The sequence below is a fragment of the Cryptomeria japonica genome, chromosome 7, assembly GCF_030272615.1.
Source record: "Cryptomeria japonica chromosome 7, Sugi_1.0, whole genome shotgun sequence".
NCBI lineage: Eukaryota > Viridiplantae > Streptophyta > Pinopsida > Cupressales > Cupressaceae > Cryptomeria > Cryptomeria japonica.
Window position 1 is genome coordinate 31,567,997 of NC_081411.1, and position 23,798 is coordinate 31,591,794.

General features: G+C 34.2%; 2 protein-coding genes across 2 annotated transcripts; both read left to right on the forward strand.

Annotated features, from left to right (window-relative positions):
• Nucleotides 1-1,069: 1,069 nt before the first annotated feature.
• Nucleotides 1,070-2,013, forward strand: LOC131856372 (uncharacterized). Its single transcript, XM_059208137.1, has 2 exons — nt 1,070-1,466; nt 1,661-2,013. The coding sequence occupies exons 1-2, from the start codon at nt 1,070-1,072 to the stop codon at nt 2,011-2,013; spliced, it is 750 nt and encodes a 249-aa protein (XP_059064120.1).
• A 20,328-nt stretch (nt 2,014-22,341) lies between these two features.
• Nucleotides 22,342-23,287, forward strand: LOC131069334 (uncharacterized). Its single transcript, XM_059208138.1, has 2 exons — nt 22,342-22,738; nt 22,935-23,287. Exons 1-2 carry the CDS (start codon nt 22,342-22,344, stop codon nt 23,285-23,287), a joined length of 750 nt encoding a protein of 249 aa, XP_059064121.1.
• Nucleotides 23,288-23,798: the final 511 nt, after the last annotated feature.

The following is a 23,798-nucleotide window of genomic DNA, read 5'->3' on the forward strand; positions in this document are numbered from 1 at the left end:
ACAATGATATGAGAATGGTAATAGGATAACTTAAGATATTCTTCCATGCTAAATGATATAGAATGAATGCATTAAATTACCAAGACATAATGACTAGTCATATGAAACACTTATGAAGTTAGCTCATGGTAAGAATGAAATGAAATGGATAAGACTACAAATTTTGAATATGATAGTTAAAAATTTTAAGGATCAATTCCGCATGGTGCAAACTTGCTCATGCATCTCACACGATTGGCCTTACATGCAAAGATGTTAATATTGATGTAGGTAATGAATGCATAGATGTAAGTGCAAGCGTTGATATAATAAATGATGTAGTATTATGATAAACAGATAAAAATGAGATTAGATTAAATACATGAAAGTATGTGTAATTGAAAAAAGACGATAGCTTAAAATTTCAACCCAACTTTATTCAAAACCATGTTATTTATTGATATAATTAATATTAAATAATTTTATCAAAATAAACTTATAACTAAATAAAAATTAACGTAAATATATAAATTTTATTATTACAACTTTTGAAACAAAATTAAATTTTCTTTTCTTAAAATATAATTCTCTAGGCTGATTTCTTTTCAATAAATACTAAATTCAGTGAAACATATATGAACCCTCTCATGCTTTATACACCAAAAGACACCTGTGTGAAAGCATTTATAGAATAATCTCTAAACTCGGAAACAAGAATACACCTAAGAAACCATGTGGAAAATCGTCTAAAAAATACCACTTTTATCGCCTTTGAATCAAATCTCTTTTGACTATAAGTGCACACCCCCTGTCGTGGTCGGTCTAATTGAGGAATAACTTCGTCCATCAGTTTACTTATTCTCTTCTTCCCACAAAAAATAAATATATAGCACTAAGGAATCCTAAATCAGCATATGCACAATCTCTTCCTTATAAATATGGATTGCAAATGAGCTACGAACAACATAACGAGATCTATTGGCCATTTGTCCGTCATATTTAGCAGGTTAAGCTTTCTTACAGTTTTCTTTTGAAGCATACATACTATTGTTCTTGCTTTCAAATTTCTTTCATTAATAACATTAGAATGATGGTTCCACAGATGCTGTCAAGGCTGTGGTCATACTTTGTGTTTGTGTCCAGCAAGAAGGCAAGGCTCACAGGGCAGTCCCCTGATGTCAGAGAAGCAGCCCTGCTTAACTATGTTCTTAAGAAGGCAGAGGAAGGAAATGCAGAGGCTGTCTTGGCTGCCATTGATGATTACACTCAGAGTGTTTGGATGATGAACATTGGCAAGCAAAAGGGCTCTATTCTGGAATCTGCAGTGCAGAGATGTGAATCCAAATTGGCTTTAGAGCTTGGAACTTATTGTGGGTATTCTGCCATTAGAACTGCTTCCAAAATGACAAAGCCTGGCAGCAAGCTGATCTCTATAGAAATGAATCCAAATAATTGCAATGTTGCCAAAGCAATGATTAATCAAGCAGGTAAGTTAGTGTAGTTTTCTTTTCATTTGCCTATTATTGTAAACATGAGGATGTTGACAATGTTTCTAACTGTAAATATACACTCAGATCAAATATGTTTTCTCTCAGGCATTTTCTTTCATTTGGAATTATAGAGAAGTTATTGTCTTTAACTTGTTTTTCGTTTTTCTGTTTCTGGTTTGGTGTGGTGTTAGGGGTTGCATCAAAGGTGGAAGTCATGGAAGGAACAGTGAGTGACAAAGTGGAGGACTTGTGTGAGATCTTGGATGATGAAGGGGTTCCACACTTTGATTTTATATTGATGGATCACTCCAAGCAAAGTTACCTGTCCGATTTCTTGGTGCTTAAGGAGAGAGGAATGATTGGGAAAGGAACTATCATTGTGTCCAACAATGTGGGTTCAGATTTCTCTAACTATCTGGGAACTAAAACTAATGAATTGGAGAGTGAAGAGCACAAGTGTAGTGCAGAGTACTTGAGTCTGCTCCCATCTGTCATCACTATTTCAACTTTCAAAGCTGATCTCCCCATCTCTATTAGGACATAAGTTTTGTGTGTTAACATGTTTGCAGTAGAAAGACAGTCATTGAATAAGAGCTAAAAGTAGGTATTGTTTCCACTTTATTTGCAATCTCTAGCATGATATTTTTCATGTTTAAAGTTTGAGCTGCAATTGCTAGCTTATGTAATCCTTTCTATCGTAAGAAAGTTTATATAGAAATAAAAAAATCTTGTTGGTTCTCAAATGCAAATACACATTTAATTTTTTATAATGATGGTATATGAGTAAGAGCAAAAGGAAATTAACGTCCAGCTAATGCTTATGAAGTTTTTGTATTCTTGAAAATATATCAATTGATTTCGAGGTTTGAATCTGTTTTCAATTGGTTTAGTGCTGCGTTGTAAGTCATTGCCATGATATTGGAACGCTTAAAATGAGGTCATTGTCAATTCAGCCAGGCGACAAGAAAGTTCAGTATATCAATTTGTCATATCATTTGTCCATGGGATATGTGGTTGCTCTATATATAAAGTTAATCTTTGATCTCTTTATAAAGGTAAAAAATATGTTTAAAAGATAATTATATGGGATTCATAATTCTCCGTAATTAACTTCGATTAATAAATGAGTATGAATATTTAGAATATTTGATTTTTAAATATTTTAATAATAAATTTTAGAAAATAAATAGAAAATGTATATCTAGTTTTATTATTGAAGAATGAATATAATTTTAAAAGATTTCAAAACGTGAAAGTGTTAAGTTTAATAAAAAAATAAATGGTGACAATCTAATATTCACCTTGGAATAAGAGTATTTGTTTTAATCTATGTAGTGTGAAGTTTGACAATCAAGTTGAATTCAAGATCCCAAAAATATGTAGTGTTGGGAAGATGTTTTATAGTTTCTATAATTTTTTTAATTTTATTTTGTAATGTTATTGTCCCTGCTTAAATGGGATGAAATACATTAAGATTAGACAATATTTTCCTAAGGGAGGTCAAATATGACATTTTAATGTTAATGTGAATGGCATATTGTGGGTTTATGGTCTAGTGAGCACATATTCAAATGGGTTCATTGGGTGAATGCATTTAATATATTTAAGGTTTTGTACAATGCATTCAAAATTGGAAAAGCATTTAATGTTTGGCTCATTGTTGCAAGCAAATCTTGATTGCTTAGGCATGAGGTTTATAGAACATAAAAGAGATGTCTTAGAGAATGTGCAATCACAAGTTATCACTTGGTTCTAATGGCAAAATTGAAGTACAATTTTTTGTATAGGTTATTTTCCTTGGGACATTAATTATTAGTTGAAAATTAGTTGGGAATCTTCTAGTATGTTTTCCTCTCATCATCACTCTATTGCCTATAAATAGAAAGGTTTGGGCAGGAGGTTATCCATTATCTCAATGTACTTAATTTGTGTTTGGCATCCATTAAAAGACCTTGGCATTTGCAAGTAGATTGAAATATTTTTAATTGTTAGATAATGCATTAGTTTAGAGGTTTGGAGATTGGGTTTGATAAAGCATCTTTCAAATTTCATGTACTTTGTACAATTTGCTCAAATTGGCAATTTAGGCATTAGGAATAAATCAACATAGGAATGAAGGCCTCAAATTGGGATAGAGATTCTTGAGGTTCTAGTAACTAGGGAACCCTTTGATCAACATAGTCAAAATATAATTCGTAAAGAAGAGTCATGGATAGGCAATAAGGAAGGAACCAAGAACTTGTTGACAATTTCAACAATTCAAAGAACTGCTACTGACACCAATGACTGTTCCTAAAACTTAATAAATATTCAACTATTCATAAACTGTAAAAATCAAATCCAAATTCAGCCAAACTTCAAATATAGGAACACGTTTAGTTGATTTATAAGGTTGAAGGCATAGATAGATCATAGAGTTTGAAAATTTTTGAACTTTTTGATTTTTTGAGGAATTGCCTAAGGAAAAGGAAGCGAGCACACAACTAAATAGAGAATTATAAAATAATTAACTTTATGAACTATCTTAGGTTGATTATTCATGAAATTTCATGGAATGGGCACATTATTGGTACACAAAGGGATGAGAAACAAGAAAAAGGAAACAATAGAAAATTTGAGTCCCAACAACTATTTGGTACTAAGCTTAGTTTATACATGTATTATAAACTTGATGATAAGTTTGATGGAATGTCTAAGGTGTCTTATGAGCACTTTTAATGCATCCAATGATTTGCACTAGACTAGATATTGCCTAAGAAATAGGAGTTTTGAGTAGGTTTATGTCTAACCTTGCTAAAGAGCATTATAATTTTTTTTAAAGTGAATATATATATTTGAGTGGAGATTATTTTTATTGTTTGTGTTATCATGGTACTGATGATGTATTCAAGTCATCAAACTTATAGGGTTTGTGGATATAGATTTAGCAAGTGACTTGAAAGGTTGGAGATCCACTAGTGACTATATTTTCTCTCTATTTGGAGGTATATTGGGTTGGATAACTAAAACATATCCTACACTTTATTTATACACCATAGAAGTAGAGTATATGACCACTACACATGCCTATAAGGACGTGACATGGTTATAAAGACTTAGTATATTTATTAGTTTTGATTGTTACAAAATTATATTTATTAGTTTTGATTGTTAGAAAATTAATATTGGATGTCATAGAGTGTTATATATTTGGTTAAAATTATAATGTATCCTACTTGTAATAAAAATATTGATATATACTATCACTTCTTGTGAGAAGTGAATTAAAATAGTAAGGTCTTGTTGCAAAAGATTAACACTCTAGATAATATTAGTCTAATATGACAATAACCTTGCAATATTAGGTCCTTTTTATATGTCTTGATGATATTTGTATGGTGTACTTAGATGCCTATGGACATGTTGGAAAAAATAATTTAATTAAAATTATCTATGACATGTAATTAAACTCATAAAAGAAGGATCTTGTCACTAGTGGTGGTTACAAAGTATAAATGAAGACTCCTCATCTTCAAAATGCCAATGGTAAATGAAGATCCATCCAATTGCATGTTTTTCATGTTGTTTCATGTTGGCATGTCAAGTTGTGAATGTCAACCATTAGGACTAATGACTTGTGTAAGTACCTTATGAGTTACAACTTTCCCTTTGGGTATGAAATATGGTACACCCATGCAAATATTTATTACTATTTTCTAAGCTTACAATTTCTCCATAGATATGGAGAATATGGTTTTTGTAGGTGTTCTTATTGCCTCTCCTTTTGGAGATACCATGGTGGTATTATCATTCTAGATCTTCTATAAATTTATGATTTTCGTTAGTAGATGTATGTGTTGTTTTCCTGGTCATTGAAGTAACAAATTACTATTGATGAAGGAACACAATGGACCACTGAGAGGGGGGTGAATCAATGGTAATAAAAAACCTGAACTATGTAGATAATTAAAACATTAACAATTGAGACTATGAACATATGAGAAGAGATAATCAAGCACATTTAAACACACACACAAGATATATATAGACATTTAGATTTCATGTCGGCTTTGGAAATTATATCACAATTTCCTAGGTGTAGTGTATCTAGACAATCAAACATAACTCATCACAAATTACTGCCAAAATTTGTCGGTTAGGATAACTTATCATGACCGGTGATAACTCATCACACAATCAATGAATACTAGTTAGAACACCAATACCAGTTGGAGTTAACCATTTCAACAAGTAAACCGATTGTTCTTCATTTGCTTCTTTTATGGTCTCCGATGAATCTTCAAGTTGATGCCAAGTTATTTGCTACATATACCGGTTGTCTCCATGTACCAGTTTGACACTCTCTAAACCATCATAAACCAAACTTCCAATACCGGTTGCAATACAAGTAACTTTAGAAATAATGCTAGTAGACAATATGAACATATATGTGTGTGTACATGTTCCATCAATGACAACATACGAAGTCATTCATTATAATCATCATCAAGCCAACATAATCTAGCAGAGGTATCGGAAGGAGTACAGAAAGAGAAAATTGTAGACAAGGAAGACATTTGGATCAGAAGTGAGCATGGGCTCTATATCTCAAATCCTTTTCGATGTTAATGAGATTCCTCTCATGGACCATCTTTTTTTACCTGGGGTGTTTGGTATAGGAGCATCCCTAGTCTATGAGCAATCTTGCATCAACGAAAAAATATTTGTTTCTAGTTTGTTTATGCTCAGTTATCTGTTCCTTCCGACATTCTTCGAACATTGTTCTTTTTTTTGTTGTAGATCAGATCTTGGGATTCCAAACTTGTTTTCATGCCTTAATCTAGATTTCAGATCATTTGGATCTTTTTCTGGAAAGTTTTCGCTTTCGGATTATCTATTTCTTAGTTCCCGAAGCAATTTTGAGCTTAATGGCTAGTTGGATAAATATTCTCTTGCAAAACAATTTATTGGCTTGAAAATTTAATTGGCACTTTATTTGATTTTCCCAAGCCCCTGGCCAACCTTCCTTGGTGATTCACATTTCATTTGCACTCTTGGAAGACGACATCTTCATGTTTTGGGTCTAACCTATTTTACATGTTTCATTATCTTGTCTTGGAGAATGTAATCTTTTTTGGCTGACCCGAATGTGTTTTGGATGATATATATAGTGTTGTATTCGATCCTTTGGAGGGGAAGAAAAGTTATATGATAATTTAGATACATTATTTTTAATTTGAACTCTTCTGGAGGTTTGTATGGATCGTATACTGGAATGTAAGTCATAATAATGCTTGTAAGCCTGCATGTTGCACACATGTTACCGGCTAGTGTATGATGAATCTATGACATTAGAGATGTCCGTTCATGCATTTTATACCTTACTTGTTGTTCCTTCCATTGTGTTACTCATGTTGCATGATCCTAATTGTTATCTTCTAGGGCCCTCTAGATCATGGCTATGTTAAATGGTATCAAAGTTGTTTGCGAACCATGAGGCATTTCTTTGGGTGAAAAGATCTCCAATTTGGGGCAGGCTACAAGTGTGTTCAATAGATAGTCAACATAGATTCAATTGGAGCTTTGTAGTTATATAGCCGAGTTAAGGTATTTGCATGGGGTCAAGGGAAGAGATTTCCTCAAGAAGGATGAACCCTAGAAGGGTAGAGTAGATGATGGACGATTTGAGAAATGAGATGAAGAATGAGATCTAAAATGCGCTGGCTAGTTTGTAGAGGAATTTGGAACCAGAGGATGACTATGAAGAGGCAGGGGAAGAGCTAGAGGCTTAAGAGGTTGAACGACCCACAGATGAGGGAGAAGAAAAATTTCTTAGAGTGGTGGCACAAGTGATTAAAATTCATAAAGTTGAGATTTCTAACTTTTTTAGGTACATTAAATCTGGAAGACCTCATAGATTAAATCAGAGAGTTAGATGACTACAAGTTTGAAGATGTTAAAGACCCATAAAGAGTTTGGTTAGCACAAACTAAGTTGAAAGGACATGATGCTTTATGGTGGAAAGAATTGCAAAGAGATAGAGTGGAGAATGGTGAGATGAAAATCACCTGGTGGAGGTAGATGGTTGCAAGATTGTAGGCTAAATTCATTCTGGTAGACTATGAGTTGGAGTTGTTCAAGAAGTTACAGAACTTGAAGCAGAAGGACATGAGTGTGAAAGAGTATACTGAGGAATCCTATAAGGTGATGATCAGATCTGGGCATCAAGAGATAGATAGGGAGAAGGTGTCTAGGTAAATACATGGAATCTGATTCAACATTCAGGATGAGATGAGTATGCTGAAGATTTTTATAGTTGAGAAGGCTTACCAATATTCTCTAAAGGTAAAAGATAAAGTGAGGAGAAGATAGCAAAATAACCCTAAGGGAAGAGAGAGACATACAATGGATAAAGGGTAGATGAGTGGCACTATGCAGAGGTAGATTCTTGAAGAACCAAAATTTAAATAAAGTAAAGAACCAGAGCAGAAGACACAATGAAAAGGAAGTGGCAATAGTAGTAGGGAGTTCTGGGGTAAATGCTTCAAGTGTGGAGAAATCAGACATAGATCTTATGAGTGTCCTCAGGATAACAAAGGAAAGGAAAGGGGTTGCTTAGCATGTGAGGACTAGGAAATTTGAACTACAGATGTGAGTATGCTAGAACCAGAGCAAGGAGAATTCCTTATGTCTAGAAAAGTCTTGCAAAGCAAAGAGGAGATCGAACCTACACCAAGGAAGAACCTTTTCTGGATTGCTTGCAAATCAAGAGGTAAGTTGTGTAAGGTTATTGTGGATGGTGAAAATACTGATAATCTGGTATCTGAGGAGATGGTAGAAAAGCTTGGTTTGAAGAGGCTTAAGCACTCTAGTCCTTATAAGGTGATTTGGCTAAAATATGGTCATGTGGTAAAGGTGAGAGAGCAATGTTAGGTGAATTTTTATATTAGACATTATGAAGATGAAGTCTTGTGTGATGTTTTGGCTATGAGTGCTTGTCATATTTTTTTAGGTAGACCTTGATAGTTTGACAGACGAGCTATCTATGATTGTAGAAAGAACTTGATCACTATTGAGAAGGATGGGTAGAAGTTCACTTTGGTTTCTTTGAAGGAGAAGGAGAAAGAATTAAAAAGTTCGAGTCTTTTGAAGATATGTTGTGATACGAAGTAGGATGCAGAGAATAGCTTAGATTTGAAGAAGGATCTTGTGGATTAGCTTGATAGCAAGGTGGTACTGAATGACAACAAGGTTAGAGTCATGGTGGCAAACAAGATGAATTCTCATGGATGAACTAAATTAGATTTGTAGAAGAAGGGGAGTGGAGGTAAAAGATAGAGTATAGGTATCAATCAAAAAAAGAAGGGGGAGAGAAAAAAAAGTTGGAGAATCTAGTGTTAATAAGATGAGAGGGGGGGGGGTGAATCATACAAACTCAATCTTCAATATATTCAACAGATTCAACCTCTGTAGCCTTATCAGATATATGTAATCAAAACTGTAAAACATGCAAACTCATGAACACATAATCATCATAACACACATAACACTAGATTTAACATGGAAATCCAAATAGGGAAAAACCACTGTGGGATTTCGGACCCACTAAGAAATATACCCTTCTAGAGTATGCTCGGTTAAAAGCAAATCCTGTTGAAGATTACAAACACATTGCTAGATGTGACCCGGTTAAGGGATTTCCCTAAGATCTGTTAAGATCTTCACTTTGTTAGAAGTGACCTTGTCAAAGGATTTCAAACACTCAATCAGAATGTCACCTTGCTAGAGGATTTACAAATAAGATTGTTAAGTCCACTCGGTTAAGAGATTTTCTGTCACTTACAAAAAAAAACAACAGTAATAAAATATATCTGCAACTTTACATATAAAATGTTAAAGCAGATTCTTATTTTCTTAACACTGTCTAGTCATAGGACTTATCTTGTCCCTCTGCTGGGCTCCCTACTCAATTATTCAAATAAGTCTTCAAGCTTTTGTGCTCGGTAATCACTATGTAGCATCCCTATGCTTACACTTGCCCACATACATTGTTTATCAATAGCTCCTTATTTATAAACAATTTGCTAACCGCTTAATCTCCTTGATCACATTTCCCATGATCAATCATAGCCATAAGATCTTGAATCCTGACTAGGTTCAATGTATCCTTTGATCTGAAAAATGTTTTACCTCACCTTGGAACTTGCATTCCTTCCTTGGAACTTGTGCTAGGTTTTTATGGTTCAATCTGTGCTGTAGATCTTCCTCTTGTATTTTCATTGCCGTAGATCCTTAACAAACTTCATGCATGACATACCAATCATTTAATCAACTCTAGCTCATTAGCATCCTTCATTAAATAATGCTTTTATTCATCCAATGCATTTTGTTACAGCTTGGTTGTTACTCGGTAAATACTAAACTTCACTCGGTAGACATTCCACTTTCATTAACCGATATCGATAACCTTAGGGTTTACCAATTAGGTTCTTTGCTCAGTGACATAGTATAGTATTCACCTTACAATCAGCAACATATGTAGGATATCAAAACAATCAAAACAACATGATCTCATCATTGTCTAACTCAGTAATAGTTGCCCATTGAATAACTTATTTCTCTGCTTCATTATCACATCCTTCCTATGTCACTTACTGACATCTTTATACTCATCAAATCATACTTCTTAAGATATGACAACATCATACTGAATCAAAAAATCAATTTCTTGAGATCAATGACAAAATAATATTATTAAGACAGTAAACATCCTTAATCAGTTATATCCATAATCATCAACAACCTTCTCAATATCCTTATGAAATGCCAACAATCTCTCATTGTAATTCAAATACCAACAATCTCCCCCTTTGGCATTGATGGAAAAACCAATTGATTTGACCTAAATGATTCAGATTCAGATTGTTGTACATATGCTCGGTGATCACTGCTCTGAAATTTTTTGGAATTCTCCCCCAATCATTAGTCTTCTCCCAGCTTCTTCATTTAGTGTTCTCCCTCATACATTAGTCTTCTCCCCCTTTGACAACAATGCCAAAAATTAAAAGAAGTAATACACGATTTCTTCCTCTGAGAAGTGATTTCCTTGCTGTTATGTATCAACTCAGTCTCAATCAGAGCATTTTGTCTTCAATTTCTGTTTCCCTATTTTGTTTTCTGCACACCTTTAGAAAACCTCCTAAACTATGTAAATCAACATCAACTCATAAAAAGTATTATGTCGAGTCATCGAATTGATGCTTTCACCGAACTCTATCAGTGAGCACTAGATATGGGTAGGACCCCTAACTGACTTCTGAGATACTCAAAAGTGTCCCTTGGCAGTGGCTTGGTGAAGATATCTCCTATTTGTTCCTTTGTGCTAACATACTCCAACACCATTTTCTTCTCTTGAACTTCTTCTCTAAGATAATGATACTTGATAGAGATATGCTTTGTCTTATAGTGCATTATAGGATTCTTGGAAATGTTAATGGCACTAGTATTATCACATAATATAGCTACTGGCTCGATAACTTTCTCATTTATGCCTTCCAACAGTTGTTTGATCCATGCTATATTGGTACAATTCAATGCTGTAGCAACATACTCAGCTTCAGTTGTTGACTGTGAAATGCATCCTTGTTTCTTGCTAAGCTGAACGCACTAGTCTTTCTCCTAAAAAGAAATCTTGTCCACTTGTGCTTTTCTTGTCATCAATGTTGCCTACCCAATCAACATCAGTATAAACTTTTAAATCAAAAACATTTCCTTTCTGATATACTAAGCCATAATCTTCAGTGCCTTTCAGGTATCTGAAAAATTCTCTTGATTGCTGTCATATGTGTTTCCTTGGGATCTGCAGGAAATCTTGCAACTATTCCTACTACATGTGCTATATCCAGTCTGCTTTGAACAACATATTGTAACTTTCCAGTCATGGATTGGTAAAGTGTCTCATCAACAGATGCAAATTCATCATTCTTTGATAGTTTACAGTTGGTAGTCATAGGAGTACTTACAGGTTTAGAATCCTCCATTCCAAATTTCTTCAAGATTTTCTTTATATACTTGGATTGAGTAATGAAAATCTCATCTTTCATTTGCAGTATCTATAGACCTATAAAATACTTTATTTCACCGATTAATGACATCTCAAATTCTTTGCACATTTCATTTCCAAAGTTCTTGCATAAAGAGTCATTTCCACAAAAAATAATATCATCAACAAATATGGCTGAGATCAGTATTCCATTGTTCTCATCATGCTTCATATACATGTTACTATTTTCACTTGTTCTTATAAAACCAATCTTGATCAAATAAGAGTGCAATCTCTCATACCATGCTCTAGGTGCTTGCTTTAGACCATATAATGCTTTGTTCAGCTTACATACCTGATCTTTATTCTCTTCTTCAACAAATCCTTCAGGTTGTTCAATAAAAACTTCTTCTTCTAACATACCATTCAGAAATGCAGATTTGACATCCATTTGATATACCTTGAAATTTTTATAAGCAGCATATGCGAACAATGTTCTTACTCCTTCAAGCCTTGCCACAAGTCCAAAAGTCTCACCTTAATCAATTCCTTCTTCTTGAGCATAACCTTTGCAAACTAGTCTTGTTTTATTTTGAACGACCTCACCTTTTTCATTTAGCTTGTTTCTGAAAATCCACTTTGTACCGATTACATTTTTGTCCTTCGGTCTTGGGACCAGTGTCCATGTTTCATTCTTCTTGATTTGATCAATCTCTTTTGTCATAGCATTTACCCAATCTTCACTATTAAATGCCTCTTTTACTATCCTTGGTTCAAATTCAGATATCAGACATGTGTTCTGTCTCAGTTTGTTCCTTGTCATCACTGGATCATCCTTATCTCCTATAATCTAACTTGATGCATTATTCCTTCTGACATACTTGGCTAATACAGGCTCGGTAGGCTCTGTATGATCTTCTTCATCACTTAGTAATTGGATATTCTCTTCATTTCCTTCAGCAGCTTTCTCAGTAGGACTTCTTGGTTGAACATATACAAATCCTTCATAATCTTCTGGTTCTTTGGAATTTCCTTCATCATTTCTTTATGCAAATTCATCAATTTTCACATTTGCACTATTTTGTTAGATGATTTGATCAGACATTTAAATGCTTTGCTTCTAGAAGAATAACCAAGAAATGTTCCTTCTTCACTTTTCTGATCAAACTTACCATTTCTATCATCTTTGTGAACATAGCATCTACTGGTTCTTTGGAATTTCCTTCATCATTTCTTTCTGCAAATTCATCAATTTTCACATTTGCACTTTCCACTATTTTGTTAGATGATTTGATCAGACATTTAAATGCTTTGCTTCTAGAAGAATAACCAACAAATGTTCCTTCTTCACTTTTCTAATCAAACTTACCATTTCTATCATCTTTGTGAACATAGCATCTACTTTCAAAGATTTTAAAGTAACTTACATTAGGTTTCTTATCATACCAGATTTCATATGGTGTCTTCAAAGTTCCTTTCTTCAGTTGTACTCAGTTCAGGGTGTAAACTGCTGTGCTTATTGCTTCTCTCCAAAATGTTTGAGGTACCCTCTTTTTTATCATCAGGGTTCTTACACAATCTACAATAGATCGGTTCCTCGTTTCAGCTATCCCATTCTGCTGTGGAGTTCTTGGTGTAGATACTTGTCTCTTTATACCATGATCATTGTAGATAAGTTAAATTCATCAAAAGTAAACTCTCCTCCTCTATCAGATCTAAGACATTTCAGCTGTCTTCTTATTTCATTTTCAACTCTTGCCTTGTAGCATTTGAACATTTGAAAAGCTTCTAATTTTTTTTTAAAAACATAACTGACATCATCCTTGAGTAATCATCCATAAATAATATGAAATATTTATCACCATAATAACTTTGAACTTTCATAGGACCACAAAGATCAATGTGCACAAGATCTAAAATTCCCTTAGAAGTGTAGGACTTACTTGTAAAGCTTGACCTTGTCATCTTACCCATCTAGCATCCTCAGCATATAGCATTCTCAGGTTTCTCCAAGATCGGTAGACCTCTTACTCAGTGCTTCTTACTTATTTTGATCAAATTATCAAAATTTACATGACAAAACCTTTTATGCCATAACCAGGTATCATCTATTTTAGCATACAGACAATTGTTCCGAGTTGAGTCAAGATGAAATGTATTACCTCTTGTTTGAGTCTCGGTAGTAGCTAACTTTCCATGCTTATCATGAACTTTGACAATTCCCTTCTAAAATTCTATTCGGTATCCCATATTGTTTAGCTATGCTACACTCAACAAATTGTATTTCAAACCTTCAACTGAATATACATCATTACATTTAGCATTATCAAGAAGTGATATGGATCCTTTATCTCTTACTGGACATGGTGCATCATTACCAAATCTTACATAACCTCCATCATAAACTTCTAATTTAACAAACTTGAGTTTATCACCTGTCATGTGATGTGAGCATCCACTATCTATGATCCAAGAATCATTAGTATTTATGTGAGATATTAAAGCTTTTTCTTCATACCTTTCTTCATCTAATCCATCTTTGATAGCCACATAAACAACTTCCTCTATTTTAGTTTCATTAGATTTATCATCATTTGATTCCTCATCAGGTATTAGGCATGTCTTTCTATCTCTTCTTCTGAAGTATCGGTGTCCTCTGTAATGATTATCTTTCTGCCTGTCATCTCGGTAATCTCTCTTTTTAGTAGAATATTTGTCAGGATAGTTAGAAGCCATATATCCTACCTTATCACAATTGAAACATTTCAAAGGTATTTTTCCTTTATACTTACCTTTGCCTCTCGGTAACCTTCTGGCCAATAGTGCTTCAAACTCTTCTTGCTTTCTTATTTCCTCATATAGTTTGTGTACTTCTTCCATATTTTTGTGAAATCTTTCACTTGCTCCACTGTGATTTCCTTCAAAGTACTTATTTATTCTATCATTGTAGTCATTAGATTCACCAATATGAAAAGAACTGAATGCAGATTCAACTTTATTTACCAAAGACCCACTGTTATAAAAATTACTTAACTCAAATGCATGTAGCTTACTGATAGTAGCATCCAAAGAAACTGGCATGTTAGGTACATACCTTAATTCATTGATTGCAGAGACTCGAATGACATAAGTAGGTAGAAGGGTTCTTAGCAACTTACTTGTTACATCCTTTTCTTCAATAGTTCCTCCTGCTCCTTTGATTTGATTGATAGGATCCTTTAACCTTGTATTGTATTGGGTTATGTTCTCACCTTCATTCATTCTCATAGATTCAAGTTGACCTCTTAGGCTATCCACTTTTTCTCTTTGAACATGTTCATCACCACCATACACATATATGAGCTTAGACCACATTGTCTTAGCATCAATACAACCTTCTAGATTATTGAACTCTGAGTTGGTCAATGCAGATGTTATTTCAATCATTGCTTGAATATGTTCTTGCTTTGCCTTTATCTCTTCCAATGTCATTGGGAAGGTGCTCGGTGCAATGTAATCATTCTCCAGATAATATACAACATATTCTCCAATTCCTAATAGGTGCAGCTTCATTCTTTTCTGCCATGTAGAGAAACTTGACTTGTTCAGCTTCGATGCATCCCTCTTACACATATTCAGATCTTTAACTCAAGCACCTTCAAACTTTTCTTCCGGAGTCCAAAGCTCTTATACCAATTGTTAATAAGATGAGAGGGGGGGGGGGGTGAACCATACAAACTCAATCTTCAATATATTCAACATATTCAACCTCAGTAGCCTTATCAGATATATGTAATCCAAACTATAAAACATGCAAACTCATAAACACATAATCATCATAACACACATAACACTAGATTTAACATGGAAACCCAAATAGGGAAAAACCATTGTGGGATTTTGGACCCACTAAGAACTATAACCTTCTAGAGTATGCTTGGTTAAAAGAAACTCCTATTAAAGATTACAAACACATTGCTAGATGTGACCCGGTTAAGGGATTTCCCTCAGATCTGTTAAGATCTTCACTTTGTTAGAAGTGACCTTGTCAAAGGATTTCAAACACTCAATCAGAATGTCACCTTGCTAGAGGATTTAAAAATAAGATTATTAAGTCCACTCGGTTAAGAGATTTTTTGTCACTTACAAAATAAACAACAGTAATAAAATATATCTGTAACTTTACATCTAAAATGTTAAAGTAGATTCTTATTTGCTCAACACTGTCTAGTCATAGGACTTATCTTGTCCCTTTGCTGGGCTCCCTACTCTATTATTCAAACAGGTCTTCAAGCTTTTGTTCTCGGTAATCACTATGTGGCATCCTTGTGCTTACACTTGCCCGCATACATTATTTATCAATAGTTCCTTATTTATAAACAATTTGCTAACCGCTTAATCTCCTTGATCACATTTCCCATGATCAATCATAGCCATCAAATCTTCAATCTTGACTAGGTTCAATGTATCCTTCAATCTGAAAAATGTTTTACCTCGCCTTGGAACTTACATTCCTTCCTTGGAACTTGTGCTAGGTTATTGCGGTTCAATCTGTGCTATAGATCTTCCTCTTATATTTTTATTGCCATAGATCCTTAACAAACTTCATGCATGCCATACCAATCATTTAATCAACTCTAGCTCATTAGCATCCTTCATTAAATAATGCTTTTATTCATCCAATGTGTTCTGTTACAGCTTGGTTGTTACTTGGTAAATACTAAACTTCACTCGGTAGACATTCCGCCTTCATTAACTGATATCGATAACCTTAGGGTTTACCGACTAGGTTCTTTGCTCGGTGACATAGTATAGTGTTCACCTTACAATCAACAACATATGTAGGATATCAAAAAAATCAAAACAGCATGATCTCATCATTGTCTAACTCAGTAATAGTTGCCCATTGAATAACTTATTTCTCCCCTTCATTATCACATCCTTTCTATGTCACTTACCGACATCTTTATACTCATCAAATCACACTTCTTAAGATATAGAAACATCATACTGAATAAGAAAATTAATTTCTTGACATCAATGAAAAAATAATATTATTAAGACAGTAAACATCCTTAATCAGTTATATCCTTAATCATCAACAACCTTCTCAATATCCTTATGAAATGCCAACAATCTCTCATTGTAATTGGAATACCAACATCTAGCAGAGGTATTGAAAGGGGTACAGAAAGAGAAACTTGTAGACAAGGAAGATATTTGGATTAGAAATGAGCATGGGGTCTATATCTCAAATCCTTTTTTATGTTCATGAGCTTCCTCTCATAGAACATCTTTTTCTACCTAGGATGCCTGATGTAGGAGCATCGTCGGCCTATGAGAAATCTTACATCAACAAAAAATATGTGTTTCTAGTTTGTTTATGCTCAGTTCTTTGTTCCTTCCAACATTCTTCATATGTTCATCTTTTTTTCTTTTGTTGTTGATCAAATCTTTGGCTTCTATACTTGTTTTCATGCCTTATGCCAAATTTTAGTTCATTTGGATCTTTTTCTGGCAAGTTGTCAATTTCTTGGTTCTTGTAGTAGTTTTGAGCTTAACGACTAGTTGGAGATTTCTTCTCTTGCAGAGCGATTTCTTGGCTTGCGGATTTAATTGGAACTTCATTTGATGTTCCTGATCCCTTAGTCAACCTTCCTTGGTAGTCCGCACTTAAGTTTCATTCTTGGTGGAGGAGATCTTCACGTTTTCAGTCTGACTTATTTTACAGGTTTCATTTTCCTCTCTTGTAGAATGTAATCTTGTGTGGCCGACCTGGATGTGTTTCAGATGCTATATATATTGTTGTATTCGATCCTTTGGAGGGGAAGAAAAGTTAGATGATAATTTAGATGCATGATTTTTAATTTTAACTCCTTTAGAGGTCCGGATGGATCGTATTCTAGAATATAAGCCGTAATAGTGCATGTAAGCCTGCATGTTGCCCACATGTTGCTGCCTAGTGTATGATGAATCTATAATATTGTGGATGTCCATTCGTGCATTTTCTACCTTATGTGTTGTTTCTTTTGTTGTGTTACTTGTGCTACATGATCTAGAATGTTCTCTTTAAGGGCCCTCTGGATCATGGCTATGTTAGATGGTATTAGAGCTAGTTGCAAACCTTGAGGCATTTCTTTGGGTGAACATATTATTGATTGGAGGTAGGTTGTAAGTGTGTTCAATATATCACTGATGAAGAGGCAATTGAAACTTTATATCTATATTGTCAAGTTGAGACATTCACATCGAGTCAAGGGAAGTGATGTTACCAAGAAGGATGAACCCTAGAAGGCTAGAGCTGATGATGGAGGATTTCATAAATGATATGAGGAATGAAATCTAAAATGTGTTGGCTGGTTTGCTAAGGAATCCAAAATCAGAGGATGTGTATGAAGAGGTAGGGGAAGAGCTAGAGGCTGAAGAAGTTAAAGGACCGATAGATGAGGGAGAATAAATATTTCTTAGAGTGGTGACACAAGTGAGTAAAATTCATAAATTTGAGGTTTCTAACTTTGTAGGTACATTGAATCTAGAAGACTTGATAAATTTGATTGAAGAGTTGGATGACTACTTTGAGTTTGAAGATCTTAAAGACCCACTGAGAGTTCGATTAGCACAAACTAAATTGAAAGGGCATGTTGCTTTATGGTGGAAATAATTTCAGAGAGATAGAGTAGAGAATGGTGAGATGAAATAAACCTAGTGGAGGTGGATGGTTGCAAGATTTAATGATAAATTCATTTTGGGAGACTATGAGTTAGAGTTGTTCAAGAAGTTGCAGAACTTGAAGCAGAAGGACATGAGTGTGAAAGAGTATAATGAGGAATTCTACGAAGTGATGATTAGATCTGAACATCAAGAGATGGGTCTGGAGAAGGTGGCTAGATACATAAATGGACTCCAATTTAACATTCAGGATGAGATTAGTATACTTCAAATATTTATACAGTTAAGGGGGCTTACCAATATTCTCTAAAGGTAGAAGATAAAGTGAAGAGAAGGCAATAGAATAACCCTAAGAGAGAGAGAGACATACAATGAATAGAGAGCAGATGAGAGGCAGTATGGAGAGGTAGATTGTTGAAGAACTAGAGAAGAAGACACAAAGAAAAGGAAGTGGTAGTAGTAGTAGGGAGTTCTAGGGTAAATGCTTCAAGTGTGGAGAAACCACATATAGATCTTATGAGTGTCCTTAGGATAACAAAGGAAAGACAAGGGGTTTCTTAGCATGTGAGGACCAAGAAACCAGAACCCCAAATGTGTGTATGGTGGAACCAAAGCAAGGAGAATCCTTTATGTTTAGAAAGGTCTTGTAGAAAAGAGAGGAGACTGAACCTAAATAAAGGAATAATCTTTTATGGACTATTTGCAAATCAAGAGGTAAGTTTTGTAAGGTTATTATGGATAGTGAAAGTGCTGATAATCTTGTATTTGAGGAGATGGTAGAGAAGTTTGGTTTGAAGAGGTTTAAGTACCCTAGCCCTTATAAGGTGAGTTGGATGAAAGATGATCATGTGGTAGAGGTGAGAGAGCAGTGTTTGGTGAATTCTTATATTGGACTTTATGAAGATGAAGTCTTGTGTGATGTTTTGCCTATGAGTGCTTGTCATGTTTTGCTAGGTAGACTTTAGCAATTTGATAGAGGAACTATCTATGATTGTAGAAAGATCATGATCACTATTGAGAAGGATGGGAATAATTTCACTTTGGTTTATTTGAAGGAGAAGGAGAAGGAAGTAAAAAAACTTGAGTCTTGTGAAGAGTTGTTGTGTCGAGAAGTAGGATGTAGAGGATAGCTTAGATTTGAAGAAAGATCTTGTGGATTGGTCTGATAACAAGGTTGTACCGGATGACAACAAGGTTAGAGTTATGGTTGCAGACAAGATGAATTTCAGTGGAAGAACTAAATTAGATTTGCATAAGAAAGGGGCTGGAGGTAAAAGACAAAGTACACATATGAAGCAAAGAAAGAAGGGGGAGAGAAGAAGTTGGAGAATCTAGCAGAAGTACCAAAAGGGTTATGGAAAGAGAAACTTGCAAATGAGGAATAACTTTGGATTAGAAATGAGAATGGGGTCTATATCGCAAATCTTTTTCGATGTTCATGAGATTCCTCTCATGGAACAACTTTTTTCTACTTGGGGTGTCTGATGCAGGAGCATCCCCAATCTATGAGAAATCTTGCATCAACCAAAAATATTTGTTTTTAGTTTGTTTCTACCCAGTTTTGTGTTCCTTTCAACATTCTCGGAATGTTGTTCTTTTTTGTTTGTTGTAGATTAGATATTTTTCTTCCAGACTTGTTTTCATGCCTTACTCTAGATTTTAGTTCATTTGGATCTTTTTCCGGCAAGTTGTTGCTTCCAAATTATCTATTTCTTGGTTCCCGGAGCAATTTTGAGCTTAATGGCTAGTTGGAGATTTCTTCTCTTACGGAGCAATTTCTTGGCTTGTAGATCTAATTGGCACTTCATTCTGTGTTCCTGAGCCCCTGACCGACCTTCCTTCGTGGTTCACACTTACGGTTCCTAGTAAGATTCAAGACCACCATGAATCTACATAAGCATGATGACTAAATTGTAGGAACTATTGAGTTAAGAAAATACTTTTTATAAGAAGATTAACTACAAAGCTTCTTGTAACAAATAAGCCCGTCAATCTCTAAAAAAGTGGGTGGTTAGACGAAGTTAATTGTAATCTAAACAAGATAGTTAATCTATTCTTGTTAATATATAATATAACTACTATTATCAATGAAGAATATTTGAGTTTCAAGAATTTGATTATACTATTTAAGAAGTTCAATATATATCTCTGTGGGATATTCAATGCCCACTCATCTTACTTAAGGAAGGCATAAACTGGTACTTCATGGCTTAATCTATTGTGTGATAGCTTAGATTGTTATTATTATTATTATTTTTTAATTGTATTATAGTATGTGACTTATTTGTGTGAGACCTATCTATTTTGTAGATTATTTATTTTTCTTAGTTTTTTGTTTGGTTAGAACATTTTTCCTTTCTAGTTGTGTGTAGTAGAAAATTAAAGGAAAATGGTTTTTATTAGATTTTTTTTTTTCTTTCATATCAGTAGTTAGATGAATTTACTTTCCTTATAGCTAGTATAAGAAATTTATTTTATTTTAGTTAATCATGTATACATTTAGTTTGCAAGTTATTTTCAATCCTAGATTAGGGGAACTATCGAGCCTAGTTGTAATGAAGAAATTAAACAATTATTATCTTCTAGATTACATTTAAAATGAAATGATGAGAGGATTAAAAAGGATTTAAATATTACATAAATTAGAAGTGTTGAAATAATAAATTGGATTTACAAATTAAAATAGTAGAAAATAGAAACTTTGCACTAGAGGAGGGAGCTTACAATCCAAGACACTATCTTGATGTGCTGGTATTTATGTGATGAGATTGTAGTCTTTCTTACATGTTGTCATCCTAATCTCATGTTGTTTGCCCAAAAAGTTACAATTCAAAGCATTCACAACATTTCAAACACACATAAACAATAGAAAACAAGGACAACAAAAGCATCACACTAGAGGAGACCAAATGATATATAAATGAATTTAGATTTAGAAGAAATGAAGCAATGACATGAAAAAGAAAATGAGATAATAAAATCCCCATGCAATTGTAGTCTCCCAAATACTTGTGGCTAGAGGATGAAAAAGGTTGGGATTGCTTTGGAGTTTGCCAGGAATGGTCAAGCCCCTAGTTTGGTCTTTTAAGCTCCATGTAAAGTCCAACAGAAAATAGGAAACTATGCTTAGCCTAAGTGCATCTTAGATGGAGAACATAATGATGAAATAAATCTACAAATATCAAATCCCACATTTACAAGGATTGATAACTAATGCATATAATATAATAATGGTAGTCTAGTTAGCAAGAGATTTGTTAGAGGATAAAGAGATGATATACAAATAAAATTTGTACCGCTATTTAAATAGCAATGACAACCAGCTTAACAATATTAAACCTCGTTCATTGTTGAGATTGAAGATTATGGGTCAAAGAAGCCTGCATAATTGGAGAAGAAGAATAGATTAAGAAACGAACCCAATGTCACTCATAATTATGTTATTTATCAATATACAATTATATTAAACTATTCCATCAAAATAGATCCAAAATTAAATAAAATTATAAATATTGAAATTTCATTATTAGCCTTTTTAAGATATACAGAATTTTAAGAAAAAAAAACTTTAAGAAAAACAATTTCTCTTAAAATACAATATTATTTAATAAATAATAATATAAACACTTCTTCGTACAAAATTACCTCTCTTCAAATAATTTCTCAGATTCGTTCCTTTTACCTACATTATTACATATATACTAAATTCAAAGACAAGGTTATATGAACCCTCTAAAGCTCCGGGTGAAACCATGTGCAGAATAACAACTAAAATTCCAGTCTGTACTTTCGTTAATAATCTCTAAACTCACGAACAAGGCTACATGAGGCCCCACCACAAGATGATACGAAGAAACCGCATGGGGGGATATCATCTCAAAACATCTTGATTGTCGTTGAATCAATGCTCTTTTGACTATTTAGTGCAGAGCCCCTGTCGTGGTCGGTATAACTAAGGAATAACTTCGTCCATCAGCTTACTTATTCTCTTTTGTACACCAAAAAAAAATAAAAAATATATAACAAAATGGAATCCTAGATCAAAAATATGCACAATCTCCCATATAAATATGGATTGCAAATGGGTTATGAACAACATCACAGGATCTGTTTAACATTGGCTTAGCTTTCTTACAGTTTTTTTTGAAGCATATATACTATTGTTCTTGCTTTGAAATTTATTTCATCAATAACATTAGAATGATGGTTCCACAGATGCTATCAAGGCTGTGGTCATACTTTGTGTTTGTGTCAAGCAAGAAGGCAAGGCTCACAGGGCAGTCCCCTGATGGCAGGGAAGCAGTCCTGCTTAACTATGTTCTTAAGAAGGCAGAGGAAGGTAATGCACAGGCTGTCTTGGCTGCCATTGATGATTACACTCAGAGTGTTTGGATGATGAACATTGGCAAGCACAAGGGTTCCATTCTGGAATCTGCAGTGCACAGATGTGAACCCAAATTGGCCTTAGAGCTGGGAGCTTATTGTGGGTATTCAGCCATTAGAATTGCTTCCAAGATGACAAAGCCTGGTAGAAAGCTGATCTCTATAGAAATGAATCCCAATAATTGCAATGTTGCCAAAGAAATCATAATTCATGCCGGTAAGTTTTCTAGTTTTCCTTTTCTTTTGGCTGTTATTGCAAACATGAGGATGTTGATATTATTTGACAGTATAAATTTACCCTCAGAGATCAAATGGGTTTTTCTCTCAGGCATTTTCTGTCATTTGAAAGTATAGAGAACCCACTGTTTTAACATGGTTTTCCTTTTTCTTTTTCTGGTTTGGTATGGTTTCAGGGGTTGCATCAAAGGTGGAAGTCATGGAAGGAACAGTGAGTGACAAAGTGGAGGACTTGTGCGAGATCTTAGATGACGAAGGGGTTCCACACTTTGATTTTATATTGACGGATCACTCCAAGAAAAGTTACTTGCCAGATTTCTTGGTGCTCAAGGAGCGAGGAATGATTGGGAAAGGAACTGTCATTGTGTCCAACAATGTGGGCTCAGATTTCTCCAACCATCTGCGAAGTAAAACTAATGAATTGGAGAGTGAAGAACACAAGTGTTGTGCAGAGTACTTGAGTCTCCTTCCATCTATTATCCCTGTTTCCACTTTCAAGGCTGATCTTCCCATCTCTGTTAGGACATAAGTTTTATGTGTTTAACATGTTTGCAGCAGAAAGTGATTCCTTGAAATAGAGCTGAAAGTAGGTGTTCAGTCATCCTTGGAAGTTGTTTCTATTCCTTTCCGCAATTTCTAGCATGATATTTTCATATTCAAACTTTGAGGTAGAATTGTTAGGTTATGTAATTCTTTCGAATTGGTAAGAGGGTTTACATATAAATAAAAGAATCTTGTTGCTTCAAAGATAAATTTAATTTCTTCCGATGAAGCAAGAGCAAAAGGAAATTAACGTCAACATAATGCTTATGAATTTTTTGATGAATCTTCTTTTCTTCTACGTTGGCAGTCACTGTCACTGTCATGATAGTGGAAGGATTGGGAATAAGGCAATTGCAAATTCAACTAGGCGACAAGAAAGTTTAGCACATCGATTTCTCATATACCTTGTGCATGGGATATATGGTTTCTCTGTATAAAGTTAAACTTTGATATGTTTGTAAGGGATATACATGTGTAAAGAAAAATGAACATTCCTT

What these genes read in the sequence shown, in the direction of transcription:
- LOC131856372 (XM_059208137.1), top strand. Translation starts at nt 1,070, where the DNA reads ATGGTTCCACAGATGCTGTCAAGGCTGTGGTCATACTTTGTGTTTGTG. An exon ending in AGCAATGATTAATCAAGCAG is followed by an intron (nt 1,467 to 1,660) that starts GTAAGTTAGTGT and finishes GTGTGGTGTTAG; the next exon opens with GGGTTGCATCAAAGGTGGAA.
- LOC131069334 (XM_059208138.1), top strand. Translation starts at nt 22,342, where the DNA reads ATGGTTCCACAGATGCTATCAAGGCTGTGGTCATACTTTGTGTTTGTG. An exon ending in AGAAATCATAATTCATGCCG is followed by an intron (nt 22,739 to 22,934) that starts GTAAGTTTTCTA and finishes GTATGGTTTCAG; the next exon opens with GGGTTGCATCAAAGGTGGAA.